Source organism: Pyrus communis, chromosome 3 (assembly GCF_041283825.1).
Source record: "Pyrus communis isolate YQ-2024b chromosome 3, ASM4128382v1, whole genome shotgun sequence".
Lineage (NCBI taxonomy): Eukaryota > Viridiplantae > Streptophyta > Magnoliopsida > Rosales > Rosaceae > Pyrus > Pyrus communis.
In genome coordinates this window covers 28969297-28990020 of record NC_142567.1, presented here as the reverse complement: position 1 = coordinate 28990020, position 20724 = coordinate 28969297, and the positions used below count along the sequence as shown (strand labels likewise).

General features: G+C 34.8%; 1 protein-coding gene across 7 annotated transcripts; it reads right to left on the bottom strand.

Moving 5' to 3' along the window:
* Positions 1-370: 370 nt before the first annotated feature.
* Positions 371-4122, bottom strand: LOC137715825 (transcription factor bHLH122). Of its 7 annotated transcripts, none has more exons than XM_088691759.1 (8): positions 3191-3718; positions 3001-3062; positions 2142-2818; positions 1423-1757; positions 1170-1343; positions 975-1040; positions 814-882; positions 371-692 (listed from the first exon to the last, which is right to left on the bottom strand). In XM_088691759.1, exons 3-8 carry the CDS (start codon positions 2692-2694, stop codon positions 642-644), a joined length of 1248 nt encoding a protein of 415 aa, XP_088547885.1. In that variant the 5' UTR covers positions 2695-2818; positions 3001-3062; positions 3191-3718; the 3' UTR covers positions 371-641. The 7 variants fall into 7 exon arrangements, with proteins under 7 accessions (XP_088547885.1, XP_088547887.1, XP_088547889.1 ...); XM_088691761.1 differs by having other exon boundaries at positions 3205-3718; XM_088691763.1 differs by having other exon boundaries at positions 2917-3062; positions 3205-3420.
* Positions 4123-20724: the final 16602 nt, after the last annotated feature.

Below are 20724 nucleotides of genomic sequence, written 5' to 3'. Positions count from 1 at the left end.
CCCAATTATGCTAGAAAAAGCATGTTTACCTCTAGATGTCGCCGTGTGTTTTCATTTTTTGTGTTGCTTCCTCACACAACTTCACATAATTAGCGTCTCTTTTTCACGTAAGTTCGTAAGGGACTGCAAATTTGATAAATTGCTTGAGCTCCACGAATCGAGATCCTCTTTAGATCTCACAGTTAGGAGCCGATAGAACGAAAAATCTAGACCACTCATTTCATCCACTGCCCTCATTAGCATATCTAGCTAACCCACTTCATACAAACTAAGAGTCCATATCTCTCTCTTCCATTGTTAGATGGTTCGAATTATTTGGTTCGCTCCGGATTGTGAGATTTAGAGAGGATCTGAATTCGAGCTCGACAACTGTAAACACGTAATGTCACATCTTAACAAAATATTACTATACAGCTTGCATTCTATTAATGTCCTCAGTGGGTTTTGAATCTTACACATAAACTTTTGGCACCCCCTTTTGCTTCTTTTCCTCTCCACCCACTTAATAAGTAACCTAACTGTCAATTTTTTTACAGTATAAAAGAGAACCCCAGAACACTACAGCTGCTTTCTATCTTCTTTTCCAACTTCTAATGGTTCTGTACATCAAAAGCAAAGTCCCCTCCCACACTTTTGTGTTGCTACTGCTGCTTGTTTGAGCAAGTACACTTGGCACGATTTTCGGAGAGCGTCTGAAAAAAAATGAAGAGAAAAAGAAGGATATACCGATGAGTGAATACATTGCAAATGCAAATCACAAGTGTTTGAGCTCCACAATTTGTAAATTTTCATGATTGGATTCCGAAAAAATACCTGGACTTGAGTTTGAAGGTCTTTAATGTAGTCAACAGCCAAATCCAACATGTCGGAAGTGTGTGCTTGCTGCAAAGTAAAGACCTTAGAATCTCAGATGTTTTGAGTCTAATGTAATCGCTAACTGGTTCATAGATCGAAAAAGCAAGTGAAGATTTTACCTTGTCCATGTTTGGTACAAGCTCTTGCAGTTTCCTCATTCGTTCGCTAATTCGGGTTCTTCTCACCTGGCCGGAACAAAAATAAACATTTTGAGCATTTTAATTTAACATGTGCAAATGGAGCTTTTCGTTTAACAGTGTTCAAATCAATAAGAAGGGTGTACAATGTGTGATATTGAGACACTAAAACAGTACCCTCTCAGCAATGCTTCTTGGGTGTGTGGCGCAGCCCCGCTTTGCTCGAATCTTACAAGGAACAGAATCTTGGAACTGTAAAAACTTTTCAATGGCAGCCATCTCCGTGGATGTTTTTGGCAAGCTCAAGTGATGAGCTAGAAGTGTAGGAGGATGATTTCCAGCCTCCACATCCTGCATGACAGTAATGAAAACTATCAGACACTAGATAATACACAACCAAGCACATTACTTTTTAACACAAATTTGGTACCTGAGTTTCAGATGGACTTAAACCAGTGTATGCTTTCACTTCGTCATCCCTAAAGCCTGTATCATCACCCAGAATCGCAGAGTCATCCCATGAATCCATTGGGAAACCAGTCACATAATTGTTACCATGGCCATCCCCAAAACCTCCAGCATCTTGACTATTCGATCGCATTCTTTTGTTCCCAATTTCAGCAATCGGACTCATTAGCCCCGACGTAGATGGTGGCCCTGAAGAGAAATTTTTCAACCTGCTCGCAGAAGAAAAAGATGCTTCTTCACCAGTGCTATTACTTGCTCCGAAGTTCCCCATTCCTCTCAATGCAGCATAGCCTGCCGCTGCAAAATGCTAAGTATCATTCTCAAATCGATACCATCTTTTTTCTTTCGAATCTAAACTAAGACTAGAATCAACCAAACCGAAGAACCAGAACTATTGAATCTTTCATAAAATGTTCGGTAGATTAGATTTCGTAAGCGACAGTTATCACTAGTTAACTTTATTCCCAACTGATTTATCAGAATGATATACAAAGTTCATTACTTTGCTGTACAAAATCAATCAATTCAAATAACAGAAAGTAAATATAATTCGGCATATTGTGAGAAAATTAAGCATCCAAAAACTGAAAGAAGCAAAAATCTGCCTCACAATAATCAAAATTTACTTGATTTGGCACTTCTACCTTTTGGAATTCATCAATGCTGAAAAAAACAACATACCATCAATGTTCATATTGGAGAACAATCCAGCAGGCGAGCTACTATGCCGAATGAGATTGGAATTTGCAACGCCACCACCGGTTTTGACAGAAGGCAAGTGACTTCCCCCCATTGAATAAGCTCCTTCATTCAAGTTCTGATTAGGCAAAGGCGGTTTCGACGTCGGCTGGTAAAATCCTTGAGCAACAGATGAATAGTTGTTCAAATTGCTCTGCTGCTGCTGCTGTTGAATCATCCCCACTTCATCATCCACCTTAGGCAGCATAAATTGTGGTTGCTGATTATTAATCTGTGTTTCAACTTTGTGTTGTGATGCAATTTCTTCTGTTCCTCCACCACCACCTCCTCCTCCATCACCACCACCTTCACTAGCCAGAAACCGGGCGAAAATCCTCTCGGTTTCAGGGCTAGAAGGCCGATTGAACAAGGGCTCACAAACCTCTGAGTCCAAAATGTTTGTGAAATATGAGCTGGGAGCTGACCGGTAGCGCGTCAAGCTAGAGTTCATATGCTGCTGGGGTTTGTCATGATGCTGCTGATGATCTGATTCCATTGCTTCCTTAATTCTTCAAATTCTCATCCAAAAATCCAAACTTCAACAAAGCAATAAACTCCTCCTTTTCTATTTTCCGACCATAATCAGATCAAATCACAAGTAAAAGCTCTGGCTTTATCCCCTGCAAAAATTCTCAGAAAACAAAATAAAAGAACCCAACTTTTAGATTCAACCCAAGAATTTAAAGCTACCCAAAAGCCAAATCCATGTAATTCTTACTCGTGTTAAAAGATATATTGATTCTGCTATAAAAGTAGCTTCTGAAACAAAGAAAAACTGAGGACAGAAGACACTAACTAGTACCATTTTTTCACTATTCACTGAAAATTTCTCACAAATCCCAAAATCCACCAACTTTCCTATTCCTGAAATCTCAATCACCCAAGTAAGGAAGATAACATAAGAAATTCAAACAACCCACTGAAATCAAGCACAATATCAGATGACATAAGACAAAACCAAGAATATAAGCATAACAATATAAAAAGCAAACCTTTACACACTCACTCTCTCTCTCTCTAGAGATTTGCTTCTTCTTTCTCTACTGTTGCTGATGCTGGTTCTGGGCATGGAATACTAGTGACAGCGGTGGTGGAGTTCTCGTTGATGCCAGTGACAGTGACTGTGGAGAGATAAAAGTGAAACCCACAACAAATAATAATAAATAATAATTTTAGGAAAAAAAAAAAAAAAACACATTTTCTTTCCTCTTCTATTGAGTTCAGCCCCACAGGAGTAACTGAGGACAGAAAATCTAGTCTCTCAGATTTGGTAAGTTTACATTTTTTACAGGACCATATTGCCCTCAAAGACTAGCCATTATTACAGAAGAACCAATGAATTCTAAGAGAGAAATGGCTGCATAGCGAATGGAGGGGCAGAACCATAATTATCAAAGCAAGAGAAAAAAAATGGCTGGATCTTGTATACGTTAGCAAAACGCAAAACTGGGGCTGGGCTGGGGTTTGTAAAGAACATACTCGAATCCCATTTTTAGCAGAAAAGCTAGGTTTTCTGGTGCGGAGGGTGACCACCAGGTCATGGACTATATGCTGCCCTTTGTGAACGTTTGGACCACAACCACCAGTATTGTGGGTGCTGTTTTAGACAGGGACAACTTAGTTGTACACACAGGGAAGGGAACTTAGGGTTTTTACTTTCGGGTACAAGGAAACTTAATTTGGACTTTGGGCAACTATTAGTTTCATTGACGTACAGACTTTTGTAATTTGTATGGTATAAAGATGCGTGTGAGCAAAAGTATACTACATGTATAAAAAGTTAGGTATGAGAAGAAAAGTGTAATTATATTAAAAAACTAGTACATAACCTATCTGTAGAATTGTTCTTGTTTCGCTCATTTTTTACATACGAAGCAGACCAAGTTTGCCTTAGGTTTCATACTTCCCAATGCTATTTTTCCGTGAAAATTGACCACTATCCTTCTCCTTAAGTAATAGTGTATTTCAAGTTTTGGGATTGATGTGGAATCATTTGGTGCAGGTTTTGATGCATTTCTTCCCAGTTTTGCTCTTGTTTTGGGATTGATCTGGAATCAATTAGGTTTTCTGGTTTCAGTAGTTCGCGTTGCCAGTGTATGCAATTGATTCCAATCCCATTACTGCTACAATGGAAATTGTAGCAATATTCATTTGGTCTTCTCATTAACATGATTTTCGTGTGGGCAAGATGCTCGAGCAAAATGCCTCAAAGAGGTTGAGGCAGGCATGGTGGAGCCAAGGAAACTTTATCATCACTTTGTGTATACTGATGAGCCTAGCTTTCTTATCGCACCGGTGGTCGTACTGTAGAAGAATCATAATTTCTCTCAATTTATAATTGCCATTCTCTTTTTTTAGTTTTCTTAGATCATATTAGCCACAATATTTTGTGGTGGATATGTATAGTAATGTATCATACATGTGGATTTGCTTTTACCCTCATGGTGGTCAACAAGTGGGTCTTGAGATTTCATATGAAGCAAAATGAATGGCTTATTTCTTTGTTAAAATTGTTGTTAAATTAGATTTAGATTTTGACCATTTGGATAAGTACATTAGTATGAAAAAATATATAGGATTCGTGTGCAAACGTTTTTAAAATGTCCAAAAGTGTTTTTAGGAGAAAATATTTTTTGGCTTTAAAAGCATATGAAGCGTTTTCTATAAGAAATACTAGTTATGTGTTTTTCGTAGGAAACACTTCAAATGTTTTTTCAAAATTCAATTGCATTTTTACTAAAAATTGATCCCAAAAATATTTTCATAAAAAACGCTTCAGCCAATTTAAAAACAATTTCAAACGAGTAAGTAGTTTATATTCTGAATATGGCTATTCATCATACCATACACAACAACAACAAAGATTTATCCCACTAAATAAGGTACACTGTATGAATCCTAGAAAGTCATTGCGCTCGGTTCTATGTCACGTCTTCCGTTAGATCCAAGTACTCTAAGTCTGTTCATCATACCATACACAAAATAACAAAATCAAAATCAAAGTTAAATCAAACAACCAGAATTTAATACAAAATATTCATCTCGTCGGTTATAAAATCCGAAGTTATTTGTGGATGTTAATCAGAGGCAAGTTACCTCCTCCAGTTCCACAGAAACCCAAAAATTAATTAACATCCTCCATCACTTTTGGAGAGACTGAATAAATAATGATCTTCTATTAGATTCACAAATCTGGAGGACATTATTTTTTTGCTTAATAATTCATAGATTATTTTTTTTCCTTCTTAATTCATGACGTGCTGCAGAATACAGATTGTGGGAGTTCAAGGTTAATGTTTTCAAAACAAGGGATTACTTTCTTAATTAGTTTTTGGTGCTTAAAGAAAGGATCTTTCTGCTATTTAGTGGGGGACCAATGCTGCCCCGAGGAGTCTTATACACATAGGAAGATGCACATAGAGGCACATGGATTTTAATAAGTAGGGGCAACCCTCGTACTAACAAACAAAATTATGGCGTTAAATCGGGTAATGTCATGGAGGATAATTTTTCAGACCAAATTTGTAAATTATATGACGTGTTGCTTGATGATTGAATTATTACTTAAGTGTTATTAACGTGCTTATATATTATTGATGACAAATCACATGATTTAAAAATTTGTCTAAAAATTTGATCTATGTACTATTACTCCGTTAAATCGAAGTTACATATGCATTATTGAGTTGATTTTTTTTATTAAAGTCGTTGATTAAAATTTAAGAGAGATCAACCATTGATGTTCTTCCCCTCATCTAATTTCTGTGTTGGTGTATTAGGGTTTCATCTCAATAATTAATCTGATCAAATTTGCAGTGCACTTATCAAAAGCTCAAAAGTTAATGGTTCAATATTATCTATCGAATGCAAGCTACTTTTGGGTTCACTAGTTGATTAATATATAGGAATCCAAAAGTGGGTTTGGCCAAATTTTTTGTGGTGGTAGAAAATGTCACATGTAATTAGCTAATTAAACTAATTAAAACGTGTTTAGAGCTTATTGCTTGGATGGAAAAGTACAAGGTTAATTAATTATTAAGGATCTTACAAAACGGGCAGTCCATTTAACCTAGGTGCTTCATTTCCTATTCGAAGAGTGCATAACTGCATGGATATATAAGCTCACACTAACCAGTCAATTTGAGATATAATTTGGATTTTTTTTTTTGGGAGGTATCAGGAATGAATTGGAATGTAATAATATTGATTTATACAGATACATTTATACAGATACAAGGAGATTCCGAAATTGCGGAGGCTTGGTTCGATCAAGTCGCCGAGTATTGGAAACAAGCAATAGCGCTTACTCCTGGTAATTATATTGAAGCACAAAATTGGTTGAAGATTACAAGGCGTTTCAAATAAGAACAGTTGATTATTCTTATACTAATCTTCTTAAAGGTGCTTATGCACGTAATCATATTAAATTAGCACTTGATTTGAGCCAGCTTATCCACGATTAAGCTTTAATTAACTAAGCTTCAGATCTTGATGAGATTAATCAAATCATAAAGTGACAACATAGTTGAGTGGAGACTAAGGAGCTGTGCATCATAGTATTAGATAATGTTGTATAATTCAATGGAGATTTTTTTTTTTTTTTGGGAAAAGCAGTAGAGAATTAGGTAAATAAGATGTAAAGCATTTCTACACATCTTCTAAGTAGTGTCATAACATATAATGGCATGTGATGAATGCTTGACCCACCACAAGAATAAATAGTCTTCAATCTTCTATATATTCTAGGTTTACTCCAAAATTCATCACATAAGTGAGAAAACGACCTGATAAATTTAAGCTATTATGAGTTTTGGAGTTTATTTGGACCAATGTATTTTGAAAGATGACCACTTAATTAGTACTACGGTTTAATAGTATTCATCTTCACTTGTAAGCGAGAGGTCTTAGGTTTGATTCTCGCCAAAAGCGAATTTGAACTACATTATTGCTAGCCTATTGTGAGGCTTAGCCCAACCCCACCCCCTCTCCCTTTCCCTCCCCTTAGTATAGATAATATCGTTTGTTCATATATATATATTTATATTGAAGGATAGATGTGTAAATGAAGTGGTCAAATTTAATATATATTTGTGGTATTTTGTGATAGGTTGACTCATTTCAATAAAAATTTCTGATATTCTTTACCATTTATACCTTTGTTAACACACAAGAAAAAAAAAAAAGAGTATTATGACTCGTATTGCAATCCGTAATCTCATACGTGAACATGATTTTCTCTCCCAGGCATGCAGTGATTCTTACATGTTACTTGAGGCAAGGGCGGATTCACTAAGGGGCAGAGGATTTAGCTGGTCCTTCCAACTTTGGCACTATCCATAGAAGATCTAAGTGTTGCCCCTAGCTTTTTCTTTTTAACGGAAAGAATTTATTTTGTAAGCCTTAGTCGAATTCGTTTTTGTTCTTAATTAATCATATATATATAGTCCCCACACGTTCATTTATAAAATAAATACCTCATGGTGTTCGTACATTTGCCAAAGGTAAGGAATTCATAAAATGAAAGGCCATTGTGTCCACACATTCGTTAAAGAAGACATTTCTAAATTGGAAGCTGGGTCGATGTATTTGAAGTTGCCCTTCTTTCGATTTCGATTGAAATGAAAGTGAGCTTGGTTATCAGACTCATGCATCAAATAGAACTTTTGGCACCTAGGGAGTGAGGTAAATATTCAGTTGTTTCTTAGTTCTAACAGCAGCTAGATCTGTAACTTACAAAGGGAAAAATAGTTGTGAAGTTTCTCTATTTTATGTTTGACATTCTTAATTGAGAAAATAGTATGCATTTTCTCCTACACTGATTTAGTTTTATTGCTATTAGTCGTCCACGCATGCGTAGAGGATTCTTGGTCACGGAATGATATAAAAAAACTCGTTAAGAGCATAATTGAACATAGTCAAATGTCACGGAATGATATAAATAAAATACATGTCCCAATAAATGAGGTATGCAGTTGTTTCTTAGTACTAAAAACTAAAAGATATGTAATTTTCAAAAGATTATATGAGGTTAAAGTTAATTAAAGTTTTAAATTTTATTAGTCATTCACGCATGCATGAATGATTCTTAGCCTCCTATCGATAAAAGGCTTGTCGTGAGACACATTTTTAGCAATAAATGACTAAGGTGGTGAGATTAGGGTTACATAAAAAATAAAAATAAAAACCCTAAATAAATACATATCATCGAGCGCCCTCAAGAGGCTACTTATACATAAATATGCTCCAAGTACATTACAAGATGTGGATTAGTAATATAACCTTTTGGTGTCTGTTGTTGTAGGTTTTGGTGGGAAGTGACTAGTGGGAGAGATGAGAAGAGAATAAATTGAAGTGGTACGGGGAGAATGTCAATCCATTGGCCATGGAATTGGATTGGATTATTTAAAGGTAAGAATTATATCAAATACAATACATCATTACCGAAGAGCTAATCTCGCATAATCCTTTTCCATTGGAAAAAAAAAAAAAAAAAAAAAAAACATACAATACATACATTGTTGGTTGAGTGATGTGGAGAGCAGAATCGAACACAGTCAAATGTCACATAAACTGATCCTCTCCCAACATGAACACTTTAAATAGTTGCTTCTCATGGCACCTAGGTATAACTTTATTTCCCTTTTTTCTCTTTATAATTGTATTGCGTTTCTTTTCTCTTTAGAATTGTATCGTTTCCCTTTTGGAGTTAAGGAGGAAGGCTATGGCTTTTCTGTTTGGAGTATGGGTTATGTGGCTATCAGGCTTCACTTTTTCTGCCAAATTTCACATGAAGCCATTGGGCTTTCCAATATTCTTACTCCCTCTATTGACAGCGTACTTGCCTACCTTCGGTCTTTGATTAACATTTTGATGAAACTATATCCTGCATTGGAAAAGTGGCAACTAAATTCAAATACCCATATGCTCTCAATTCAAAGTCCAAATGGGGATATACAGAAGCTAAGCAACCCAACTTCCAAATTCCAATGTATATAGGTCTTTCTAGGGCTAAGGAACCCAACTTCCATTGACCCATGAAAAACCAACTTCCAAATTCCAATGTCATCATTTTTCATAGTGGAGGTTTTCACAAATTTGGAGAGAAGTTCACTAGTTAAGGGAATCCAGGTGTTGGGTGATGTAATCTAATTTAGTTGGAAGATAATTCTCAAGGGCATCTTTGGTAAGTTGGTTTGGTAGTTTTAGTTAATACATGAATCAAAAGTATGGGATATTTTCAGGGGTATCTTCAAAAGATTGGAGTAATAGAATCGCCCATATTTTTATCATGACAGATGATGCAATATGTTTTGTTTTCTCAAGATCATTGATCAAGTCAAGCTATATTGGAAGAGAGATGATTTTGATTGAATCTCTCTCTCTCTCTAAATATACAGTGTAATTGCTTTTTACCCCTTAAAATATTATTCTAGTTGAAATTCATCCATGAACTATTTTTTGGTAAATTAACTCCCTTGAAACAATTGAAATTAGCCAATCAACACCTCACTGTCAGATTCTATGAAATTTCATTCACTTTGCTAGCAAATACTAGCACGTGATTCACTTTTGAGGCTAAAGTAGTGTAAGTATTTAACAGCAAACTAGATGAATTTCATAGGGGGTAATTGGCTGATTTCAAATAGTCAACGGGGTTCATTTACCAAACAAATAGTTCATGGGTCAATTTCAACTAGGCAATAGTACATGGAGTCTATATGAGGTAGGATCTAGAACACACACTTTTGATTCGCATTTTTGTGAGCCCACTCTGTAATGTATTTCAATGATCCAACTACCTATCCTTTACGTGTTCCAGCTACCAAAAATACCAAAATTTGAAATCATATGATCGTTGGGTTGAATTTATTGTTTCTTTGTAGAACCGCATTCGTCCATTAATTTCCTTCATTAAAAATGAATGTCTGAGTAGTTTTGGATTTGTCTAATTTTTTGCAATGATGATCTATAAATAATGTAATTAAAAATATAAATAGTTCATATCGTTGAAATAAATTACGAAATGAATCCTACAAAATAATATCAAAATATGTGTCAAAAACATGTGTCTCATATCCTAATGAAAATTGATGGTCACTTGTTCTTGAGTATTACTAGTAAATTACTTAAATTGACATGTTTATGATGGACAAAACCTCTCATAATATAGATTCTATTTTAAAGGCCTAAGGGCCTAATCCAGCTTAGCATCGGTGATGGAAATATGTTTTCAATTCCCAACCCGAAAAAAACACATAAGCAAGAAACTCAAATGCCTAAACAAACAACTAATTTTAAGAAAACCCTCAACAAATTCTTGTAAAAATTGACAAAAAAATATTTTTAAACGACAAAACATGAATGCGTTCCTTAGACTCTCTCCAACCCTGGACTAAAACCCAAATTCCCCCTCCCCCCCCCTCCAAAACCCAACCCAACCTAAGTGCTAAACAAAACCTAAAACCTAAAACTCAAAAGATGGCCAAATACTGGCCCATTTTTAGGCCATAAATCATTGTGGGCCCCACCAAGTGCGAGTGAACCACGGGTTGTGAAGCAGAAACGCCTAACCCACTTGCCCAACGCGCAACACGCATTAGATGGAATCCCAGCAAGACCCCACCCACATGGGCATGGCCCCCGCCTGTTAGTCCCGGTCAGTAGCCTAACGGCTACTTTTTTCGATCCAACGGCCATATTTAAATGGGTCGTTGGTTAATCCAACGGTCCACGTTCAATTTTTTTTTTTAGTTTTATATTTATATATTTATTGAATCCAACAGCTTAGATCGAATATAATCAAATTTAACGGTAAAAAAAAAGATCTAACGGCCCAATTTTAAATCCAACAACTACAATAATTTAAAAAAAATATATTTAACTCAAAATTCACCCAAAAACTCTATAAATACATATGTATTTGTTCAAACATCCACACAAAACTCACTTTTCTCCTACAATTCTTCCAATTTTTCTTTCTACTATTTCTTCTCATTTCCAAATTTTTCAAGATGTCAAAAGAGCATGTTAGAGGTCGTAATTGGATCTTTGAGGAAGATATTGCTTTATGTTTGGCATGAGTTTCTATTAGCGAAGATGGTGCTGTTGACACAAACCAAAATAAAAAGGTTTTGTGGGGTAAAATCATTGATAAGTTCCATGAAACTCCAACGCCAAGCCAAGGGAAGGTGGTGGTGTTTATGATCGGTGGAAGGTTATCAACAAAGCGTGTACTTTGTGGAAGGGAAGCTTGGTGAGAGCCACGGTTGACATGGCTAATGGAAGGAGCTCTTCAGAAATTGTTAATTTTTTGTTGATATTTTATTTGTCATGTACATAATAGTATGTTTCAACTAATTGTTTTTACGTATTTAATGCATAGGGTGACAAAGCAATGACAATTTACAAGACAAGAACTACACCAAAAAATCAAGCTTTTAAGTTGCATCATGCTTGGAATGTCCTCAAGGATTGTCTGAGGTGGGGAACCGATGCGGACTAACAATGGGGAAGATTATTTCATAGTGAAGCCTCACCCCCAAATGATGTCAATGAAGGTGTGAATGAAGGTGTCGAACAAATGACCCCAACTTCTTCTTTTGCAAGGCCCCCATGAAGAGATAAGTAAAAGGAAGCAAAGAAAAAATGGAAGTCCCAAGATCCCATAAGTGAACAAATTGCTACCGGATTTGCAAGATTGACCGAAAGTCATAGCTCTCAGGAGGAGGAAGTGGCCCGAATGCATGTGGCTATGACGCAACTAGGAGATAGGGACCAAGAGAGGTTCAAAATAAATTTCATGATGGAGGACCTTAACAAATACACACTACAGAGGAAGAAGTACTTACGTGGTAAGCAAAAGGAAATTTTGTAAAGGGATGCCAGAATGAGTATATTTCAAGATGATAATTCATCTCAAGGCTATATCCCAAGTCCACCATTAAGTCCACCACCAAATCAAGATAGTGGATATCATTATTAAGTTTATGTAGTTTATGAATTTTCAATTGTATTAAGTTTATGTAGTTTATTAATTGTTGTTTTTTTTTTTTTTAAGTTTATATGGTTTATGTGGTTTATTAATTGTCCTTTGTATTAAGTTTATAACTTATTAATTATTGTTTATATTAATCTAGATGCCTTCAATAATTATTGTCCTTATTGTCAGTTGAGTCTGCAAAGCACCCGTTAATTATTGTACAGTAGATGCCTTCAATAATTTTGACAATGTACTAGTGAAAAGACTTGTCACAAGAAGAAATTTCAATTTATTACTAGAAATACCAACATAGTACATGCAAAATTAGTACATAACATAACACATTATTACACTTATTAAGATCATCCATCATCAACGTTCACCTTCTCGGCGCCATACATGCTCAACCAAATCCTTACAGAGTGTGTCATGACCTTGAGGAGCTTGAATACTCGTCATTACTCTCCGCAAGTCAGCAATACTTATCAGTTTAGTCTACATAGCACCCATTAGCTAGCATCCGAAATGTAAATGTTAGCTTCTGATGAGGTGATAAGCTTTGTCAGCCTACTGCATCTATCTTCTTTGCAAAATAGTAGTCATGATGGACAACTGCATTTAAGATGCTTTCAAAAAGCTCTCTCCTTATCCGATACCGCCTCCGAAAATCATGAGGAAGATATCTTGGACGTTCGATGAAATAATCTTTCATCATCTGGTCATAACACTTTTCTCTATCTCGCTGCACAAATGAACGTCCCGTGACAGAATCACGATGGCTAGATTTGATATGGTGCTGATACTGCATAAGCAAGTTTGCAAATTCGGCTTCTTCTGCATTCATTTTTGCATTGGCATTTGCACGACTTGCTTGGTATTGTGCCATCTGCATTGTCAAGCTACGCCTTCTTCTATCACCCATTGATGAGATATTGATGATTTTTATGAAACAAAAACACTTTGAAAGTTGGAAGATTGGTGAATATAGAGGATGACTAAAGGTATGAGTGTTGTGTGATAGTTAGATATTCAGCACATGCTTATATAGAGGATGATTGAAGGTTTGAGTTTCATGTATGTAGGTTTGTGTTTCATGCGTTTCATGTGTTTTGTATGTATTTGGTATATGTTTCGAGTGTGTCATATGTTTCACATGTGTTCTGTGTGTGCTTCATCTCTATCATGTGTTTTGTATGTCCTTCACATGTGTGTGCGCTTCACATAGTGTTTTGTATGTCCCTTACATGTGTTTGGTATGTGTTCCACACGTGTTCTGTGTGTCTTGTGTGTTTCATGTATTTTGTGTTTGTACATCTCTATCATGATTTTCATATTCTTCATAGTGTTTCATAAGTTTCATGTATCGATTTAGTGATTTTTCAATATATATCGGAATTTAAATATTTTTAGATTAAAATGTTCATAAAATTAATTTACGATAGTCTACATAATTTTTTTTTGAAAGAAAATTAATTTAAGAAAAAAAAATTAGCCCAAATTCATTCTTTAATAATTTGGGGCTAAAATTTTAGGCCTGAAGGGTTGAAGCAGAAAAGCTGTTTCTAGTCTAAAACCTAAATTTTCTGGGTTAAAAATTTTAGGTTTTAGGCCAAGGGTTACAGATGGTCTTATGAACACGGGACTTCTTGTCCTAGTCCTGTTGTTGATTGCCCTAGATACCACCCAAAGAAAACCATTTTTATTTCCTAACATATTGATTAATTATTGCAGCACAACAACAACAACAAAACTTCATTTTACTAATTGGGGTCAATTGTATAAATCATAGAATGTCATTACGCTCAGTTTTACGTCAATTCTCTGTTAATTACAACAAAGCCTTATTTAGTAACATATTGATTAATTACTGCAGCACAACAACATCAAAACCATATTTTACTAAGTGGAATCAGCTGTATGAATTATAGAATGTCACTGTGTTTAATTTTACGTCAAATATTTTGTTAACTTCAAGTTCTGTGTTGTTTCCTAAAGTCTCTTTCAAACTTTTCACGTGGGGCTGTGGTGGCAGTAAAGAAGCTGTGAAAAAAATAAATTCATTTGGTTGGTAGGGCTTATGGTGATGACAAGGTATGCAAAAGATCATCATAATGGTAAATGTCACATCCCAACCCTCAGCTCCAACTATATTGTCCGCTTTGGCATTCCCTGCCCGAAGACAGAGCTACCGCACGGTTTTGTTTCTGAGGACCGGTACTCAGCCGTAGCCAGCGCCTGCTCTCCCCTCAGGGAGTCCACAAAAGGCCTAGTTGAAACTTAAGGTTGGCAATGGATATATAAGGCCCAAAGACCAAGCCCTCACGGGCGATGTGGGATACTACAATCCACCCCCCTTAGGGAGCCCGATGTCCTCGTCGGCACACCACGACCATGAGTCTGGCTCTGATACCAAATTGTCACATCCCAACCCTCAGCTCCAACTATATTGTCCGCTTTGGCATTCCCTGCCCGAAGACAGAGCTACCGCACGGTTTTGTTTCTGAGGACCGGTACTCAGCCGTAGCCAGCGCCTGCTCTCCCCTCAGGGAGTCCACAAAAGGCCTAGTTGAAACTTAAGGTTGGCAATGGATATATAAGGCCCAAAGACCAAGCCCTCACGGGCGATGTGGGATACTACAGTAAATACGAGAATAATGCTGGTTCTAGGAGAAGGGATTTTTTTTTCTTTCATTCAATTTTTTTTGTTTTTTTGGTCATCTATCATATGGCTGGTAAGCTGCACAAAATTACACCTGAACATGAAAATAAGATTACATTTACATTTACATAATTATATCTTTGTTTGAAATTAATTAATTAGTAAAATATGATGATCTTCCCAATAAGCTTCTGGTGGAGTTGGGAGATCTCTCGCACATGCATATATTCATACATAGCTAATCATACGATCACATCACTAACTAGAGAAAAGGCATGATTGTAGTTTGGTCCATCAAAATTCAAATGTTCGAAAGAAAAAATAAAATAAAAACAAAATACAAGATTTCCTTCATGCGTTTGAGCTGTTACTGCTAACCCAAAGACAAAGAATCCAGTTAAACCCTTTTCTTGTCAAATATATTGATGTTTATATAAAGTTTTGGATATCTATTGATACAAACTTTTTTTAAAAGAGATGCAAACTATTTTAATTGGGTACTAATAAACAGTTTCTTAAATCAATTTTCTAATTAGATTTGGGAAAAGGAATAAGCAATTCCAACTATATTATAATTATCTAACATGCACGTCGGCTAGTTTTGTCAGCTGTCAGATTATAATGCAAAATTTTAGGAGAACCAAATCCATATGTTCTTATATTTCTTAGTCGTTTCATGTTTCCCAAAAACGAAACGACAATCTTCTGGATAAGGTTCATCAAGTCAATTCAATTATAATCTAATTCATTGTTGGTCAAATAAAACATGATAATCTCATTATTATTTTGTTGAAAGCTAATGAACAACTTATCATCAAAGAAAACGGAGAGAGTGACTACAGATATAGAGGCTCTCCTCAAACAGAGCGAGAGAGCGACCATTATCAGAGAATAGGAAGTGTCAATATCAGTATTACAAGGAAATAATTAGGTCAATATTAGTATTACAAGGATATGATTAAGCAATAATTTTGTATTAACATCTTTTTGACGAACTTGCATATGAGGACACTCATTTGGCAAGGAAATTTTGTTATGAGACATCTATAATTAGTAATCCCGTCAAGCCACTGCAACGTCATCAGAGAAAGACTGCACCACTCTTTGATGATCTTGTATTCGTTTGCAAACAATCCCTGCTATGATTCACTTCCAATAAACGTCAAATTTCCTCCTTATAATCATTTTTCAAGAGCACAAACTATAAATCCACCATCTTATATTTGAACAACTGTCCTTGGTCTATGATCCGAGATTGAGTAAGTCATAACCACTACAAAATCCTCCTCAATATTGAGGAGAGAGCGACTACAAATATGAAAGTTTTCATCGATAGAATAAGAGAGGGACCACTAAAAAAAACAAAGAAAAAGAGAAGAAAGAAATCAAGAAGGATTGTCGCCGACGCTAAAGCCTAAGGTGAACAACATTAGGGTTTTTTGGGTAGATGAGCACAAACGTACCAGATTAAAAGGGAAGCTGTTTAATGTACTACTTTATTTGCAGGCTCTGTACACATAAAGCACGCACACACACTCACATGCAAAGGAAGAAACAATAGCAGGTCTTCTACTCTTTTAAATAATGGTACCAAGTTCCTTTACTGAGTTCCATGCATACTGTTCTCTCAATAATTGCTGCAGTGCAATCTGGTCCATTACCTACCTATTCTCCTTTTAGATCATGAGCTTTAGCCTCTAACCAATGATTCTATAAGATCTACAATTGGGAAAACTATAAAACACACTGAAATATATAGCTCATGCCTATTTTCAGGAAACGACATTCTTTAAAGGGGATTTTAATAGTTGGAGCAAGAAATACATATGATACGGCACCGACCATGATAAATGTTATGTGACAAATGTTATATTATACATGGATCTCCTCATATAATCAATAGATTATAGCTACATGTGTTATAATTCATGTGAACTTGTAACCCTAAGTCGGGCATGTTTTGGGATATAATTATGATTAACAATATCACATAAAAAATTACTCATTTTTAGGATGAATTATAATGATCTCAACCAAATTAAACCCAAAAGCTTCCAGCCTACACACCCCCCCCCCCCCCCCCCCCCCCGCGCCCGCCCGGCCCCACCCCCACCCCCCAAAAAAAAAAAAAAAAAAAAAAAGGGAAGCAAAATTAGCAGCTGGAAAATCAAAATTCTTGGAAGAAGAAAAAAACAAGTCTAAAAATGAGCAAGCAGTTACAACATCAATCTGTAATTTTTTTTTTTTTTTTTTTCAAACGATAGGTATTTTTGTTAGATTAGCTACCAACAAGGTTTGAACTCATGCCGTCATGTAATGACTCAAATCATTTCCACCACTATATAGTAAATGACCACTTGCTACAACATCAATCTGTTAAGAGGATCATCATCGTGCACAAGTTGTTGAAATCTCTTAACTCAAAGGTTTGGGGCAGGAGTATCAACGACAAGTCGTGCCTGAAGATATGTATAGATATGTTTTTCTCTTTTGATTCAGCCCTAATTAAGAAAAGAGCGGTAAGTACTCTACCAGTGAATTTTAAGGTCTAGTGTTATCATTTAGGATAAGTGTGTTCTACTACTGAAACAAGCAGAGCGCTAATATCACAAGTCAGTTATAACTATATGGTAATCAAACAGTAAAATAAATCAAAATTATGAAAATCTAACTGGAGATGTGCATGCTTTTCAAATCTTTCCCACTTCCAATCGACATAGTTTTTCATTTGTTTGAAATCCTCTTAACATGGACCAATAGCGGCTGCTTGTCCTCACATGGTATGATCATCCTCATCCACATGCAAGATAAAATGATGGTCCACAGATCATGATCTTCAATCTTCGCATGGGCCTGTTTCTACTGTTTGATTAATGTACTTATTGATCATTTAATATAATTGACCACTCTCTGAAAATAAAAACCAAATTGGGCATTCAAATTGGGGAGACAAAGATTCAGGTATTGGTAGGGGTAATCTAAAAAGACCTAGCTTCAAAGCACAAATTTTGGACAAAACTAATTAACCTTCTCCTAACTCAAGCACATTAGCACTAAAAAATTCATTGAATTTGATCAAACACTAAACATGTTTTTGCTTCATCTCAATTAATGGAACACAAGAAACATAATAAGAAGAGATTCAATAGTCTAGGCTAGTGAAATTTTGACACGCATTTGTTAGCTTTCAATATTTTTCCACGCCGAGTGTAACAGAAAATAAACTTAAAACAATCAATTTAAAGTTCAAATGGTTAAAAGAATAGTGTCAAGGTCGGTATTAATTGGTCCAGTGTCATGATCATCTCAAAGCATAATTGCAAAGACGATGACAGAAAAGGGAAGTGATCATCCAATCAAGTACAAAAATCAGATTGCTTGGGTGAAAATATATATACCTTTGTCTTGTTTTCCCTCTTCGATATACCTATAGTTTTTCACTCTATAAAATGTTGCTTGGTGAAACTCGTCCTCTCCCAATGACATTGTCTGCATTATTAGTGCGGTATCTACTAATTAGCGAGACTAAATATATGCTTAGGTTTGGAGAACTTCTCAAGTTTTTGGTATTTAATTTCTTTCTTTTCTGCAGGTAACTAGGAGTACTATTTTTGCAAATGAGGTTCGGAGTCCGAATATTCATCACGCAATATCACTGGTATAAAGAAAGAAAAAGAAGGTTTCTTTCTCTTTCTCAACTACGACAATTACTTTGTTCTGTTCCATACGGCCAACCTATTCGATGGAATTAACTCAAAATCAGACGTTATTTTATGCAGATACTTCATCCCTGACAGAAAATTTATGAAAAACCCTAACATTCTCTCTCTCTCTCTCTCTCTCTCTCTCTCTCTCTCTCTAAACTTATGTAACCTATATATATATATATATATATATATATATATATATATATATATGGACCTCAAGCTGCCATGTGCTCCAACTCTCATCGTACTCCCTGCAAAATTTAGCCAAGGCCCCTCCCCACCCTTATCTTCTTCCTCCACCCACTCTCATATGCCCCCATGTTGAGCTGTATATATTTCAATTATTATTTTTGAGCCCCACCTCAAGCCTCAAATTTAATCCACACCCTTTCTGATCATCTCCTAAATCGATCAGATATAAATGTTAAATTCTATCCAATCCTATCATTTTTCCCCAATATTTACCTAATCATCAGTGATTCTACATATTAAGAATTTATTTTAATCTTATCTCCGACAAAGTAATCATTTAGACATCCAAATGTATTAAATATGTAGATGGTTAACATGTAACTTGATACCCACCTTGTCTATTGTTCCATAAATTTAGATATATAAACAATCCGATTTGAATTATTCTTTTTAAAAATGATCTTTTTATGAAAGTTTAGAAATTGAATGGTTTTGGTTAAAGATATATTATTCACAAAGAATCGATATGTACATTCCTCATGAAAGGATGCAAGATTTAACCTTATTTCTTTCCCAACTAGTTCATGCGTTCAGTTACCTAGTATACCTCATTTACGAGTCATTACACATATTCATAGTTTATCTTAACCTCATTACCTAAAATAAATGGGATACTTTGGATGCGGTCCCTAGTCTCTAACACTCTTTGACTAAAATCTTAATGGTATTCAAAGTTTGATCAAAATCTCTTGACTTTGTACACCTCATTATATTACTATTAATATTTATATTTTTAAAGTTTTGATATTAATTGTTTGATATTTTATGAGATTTATAATCCTATAAATTTAAAATCCCTCATTAATACTATTAGAAATGGTTACAATAAAAAAAATTCAAACATTTTAATTGAATAAATGGATAAAAACTATGTAACAATAAGAAATAATAAATGGCAAAAGAATGTATCCATAGTGTTAAAAAAATTGGTACATTTCACTTATAACAAAGTAGTACATTAATAAAGAAGAATGAGTACATTATAAATAAATTAGGGTACAAATAAAAGATTAAAAAATTATGAGTACAAATGAAATTTTAAAAAATATGAGTGCAAAAAGAAATTAATACATGGGTACAAATTAAAACTAAAAATAAAATACTACAATTTTTTTTTAAAAAGGTTGCAAATTAAAAAGCGGGTACAAACTAAAAATATAAATATATGATACAAAGTTTAGCCATAAAACATAAATATACCATATGTAATTTTTCTATCATTGATTAATTATACAATGTCACGTGACGGTAAACACATGGGCACAAATACAAATAAAACTTTAAAAAAATATGGGCACAAAAAGAATTAATATATGGGTGCAAATTAAAACTGAAAAGAAAATTGATACAAATTTAAAAAAGGTTTGCAAATTTAAAATGAGTACAAACTAAAAATAAAAATATATGATAAAAAATTTAGCCATAAATATAAATATACTAATTGTAACATTTTTAACACTAAATGAATATTTTTAGGTAAAAATATTTTATTATTGAAATAATTAATGATGTTATTAATACCCAAGGACCTTGATAAAAAATTGTAAAAGAATAAAGTTTTAATTAATGAAGTAGCAAAATGAGAGATGAAAACCTAATTTCTCCAAAATAATTCCTAATATGAGTAATAATTTATCCTTCTCTCTCTCAAACTGTATCAACTCTTTTAATCCTTACGTGTTTGTCTGCATTATGTATATTCAAATATCATGTACATAATTGCTTTATTATAATATGTTGTGTGAATCAATCTTGTGATGTGGCAATAATACAATGAAATTTCAGGAAGCATAGGAATTGAAAACGATACTCATTGTCATATATACTCCAAGTCTTGAAAAGTGCAATCACCCAACACCTAAGTCAATCAGAGATTTTTAGTGTGTTTGAAACACAGATCAACACACTAAGTGTTATAATACAAATTGT

Bases quoted from the DNA above. Each gene is read 5' to 3' on its own strand.
- LOC137715825 (XM_088691760.1), bottom strand. From the start codon at position 2,694: ATGGAATCAGATCATCAGCAGCATCATGACAAACCCCAGCAGCATATG. The intron at 1,041-1,169 runs GTACTGTTTTAG...TGTTCCGGCCAG, and splicing joins CAAGAAGCATTGCTGAGAGG to GTGAGAAGAACCCGAATTAG. The intron at 883-974 runs GTAAAATCTTCA...TTTACTTTGCAG, and splicing joins TTGTACCAAACATGGACAAG to CAAGCACACACTTCCGACAT.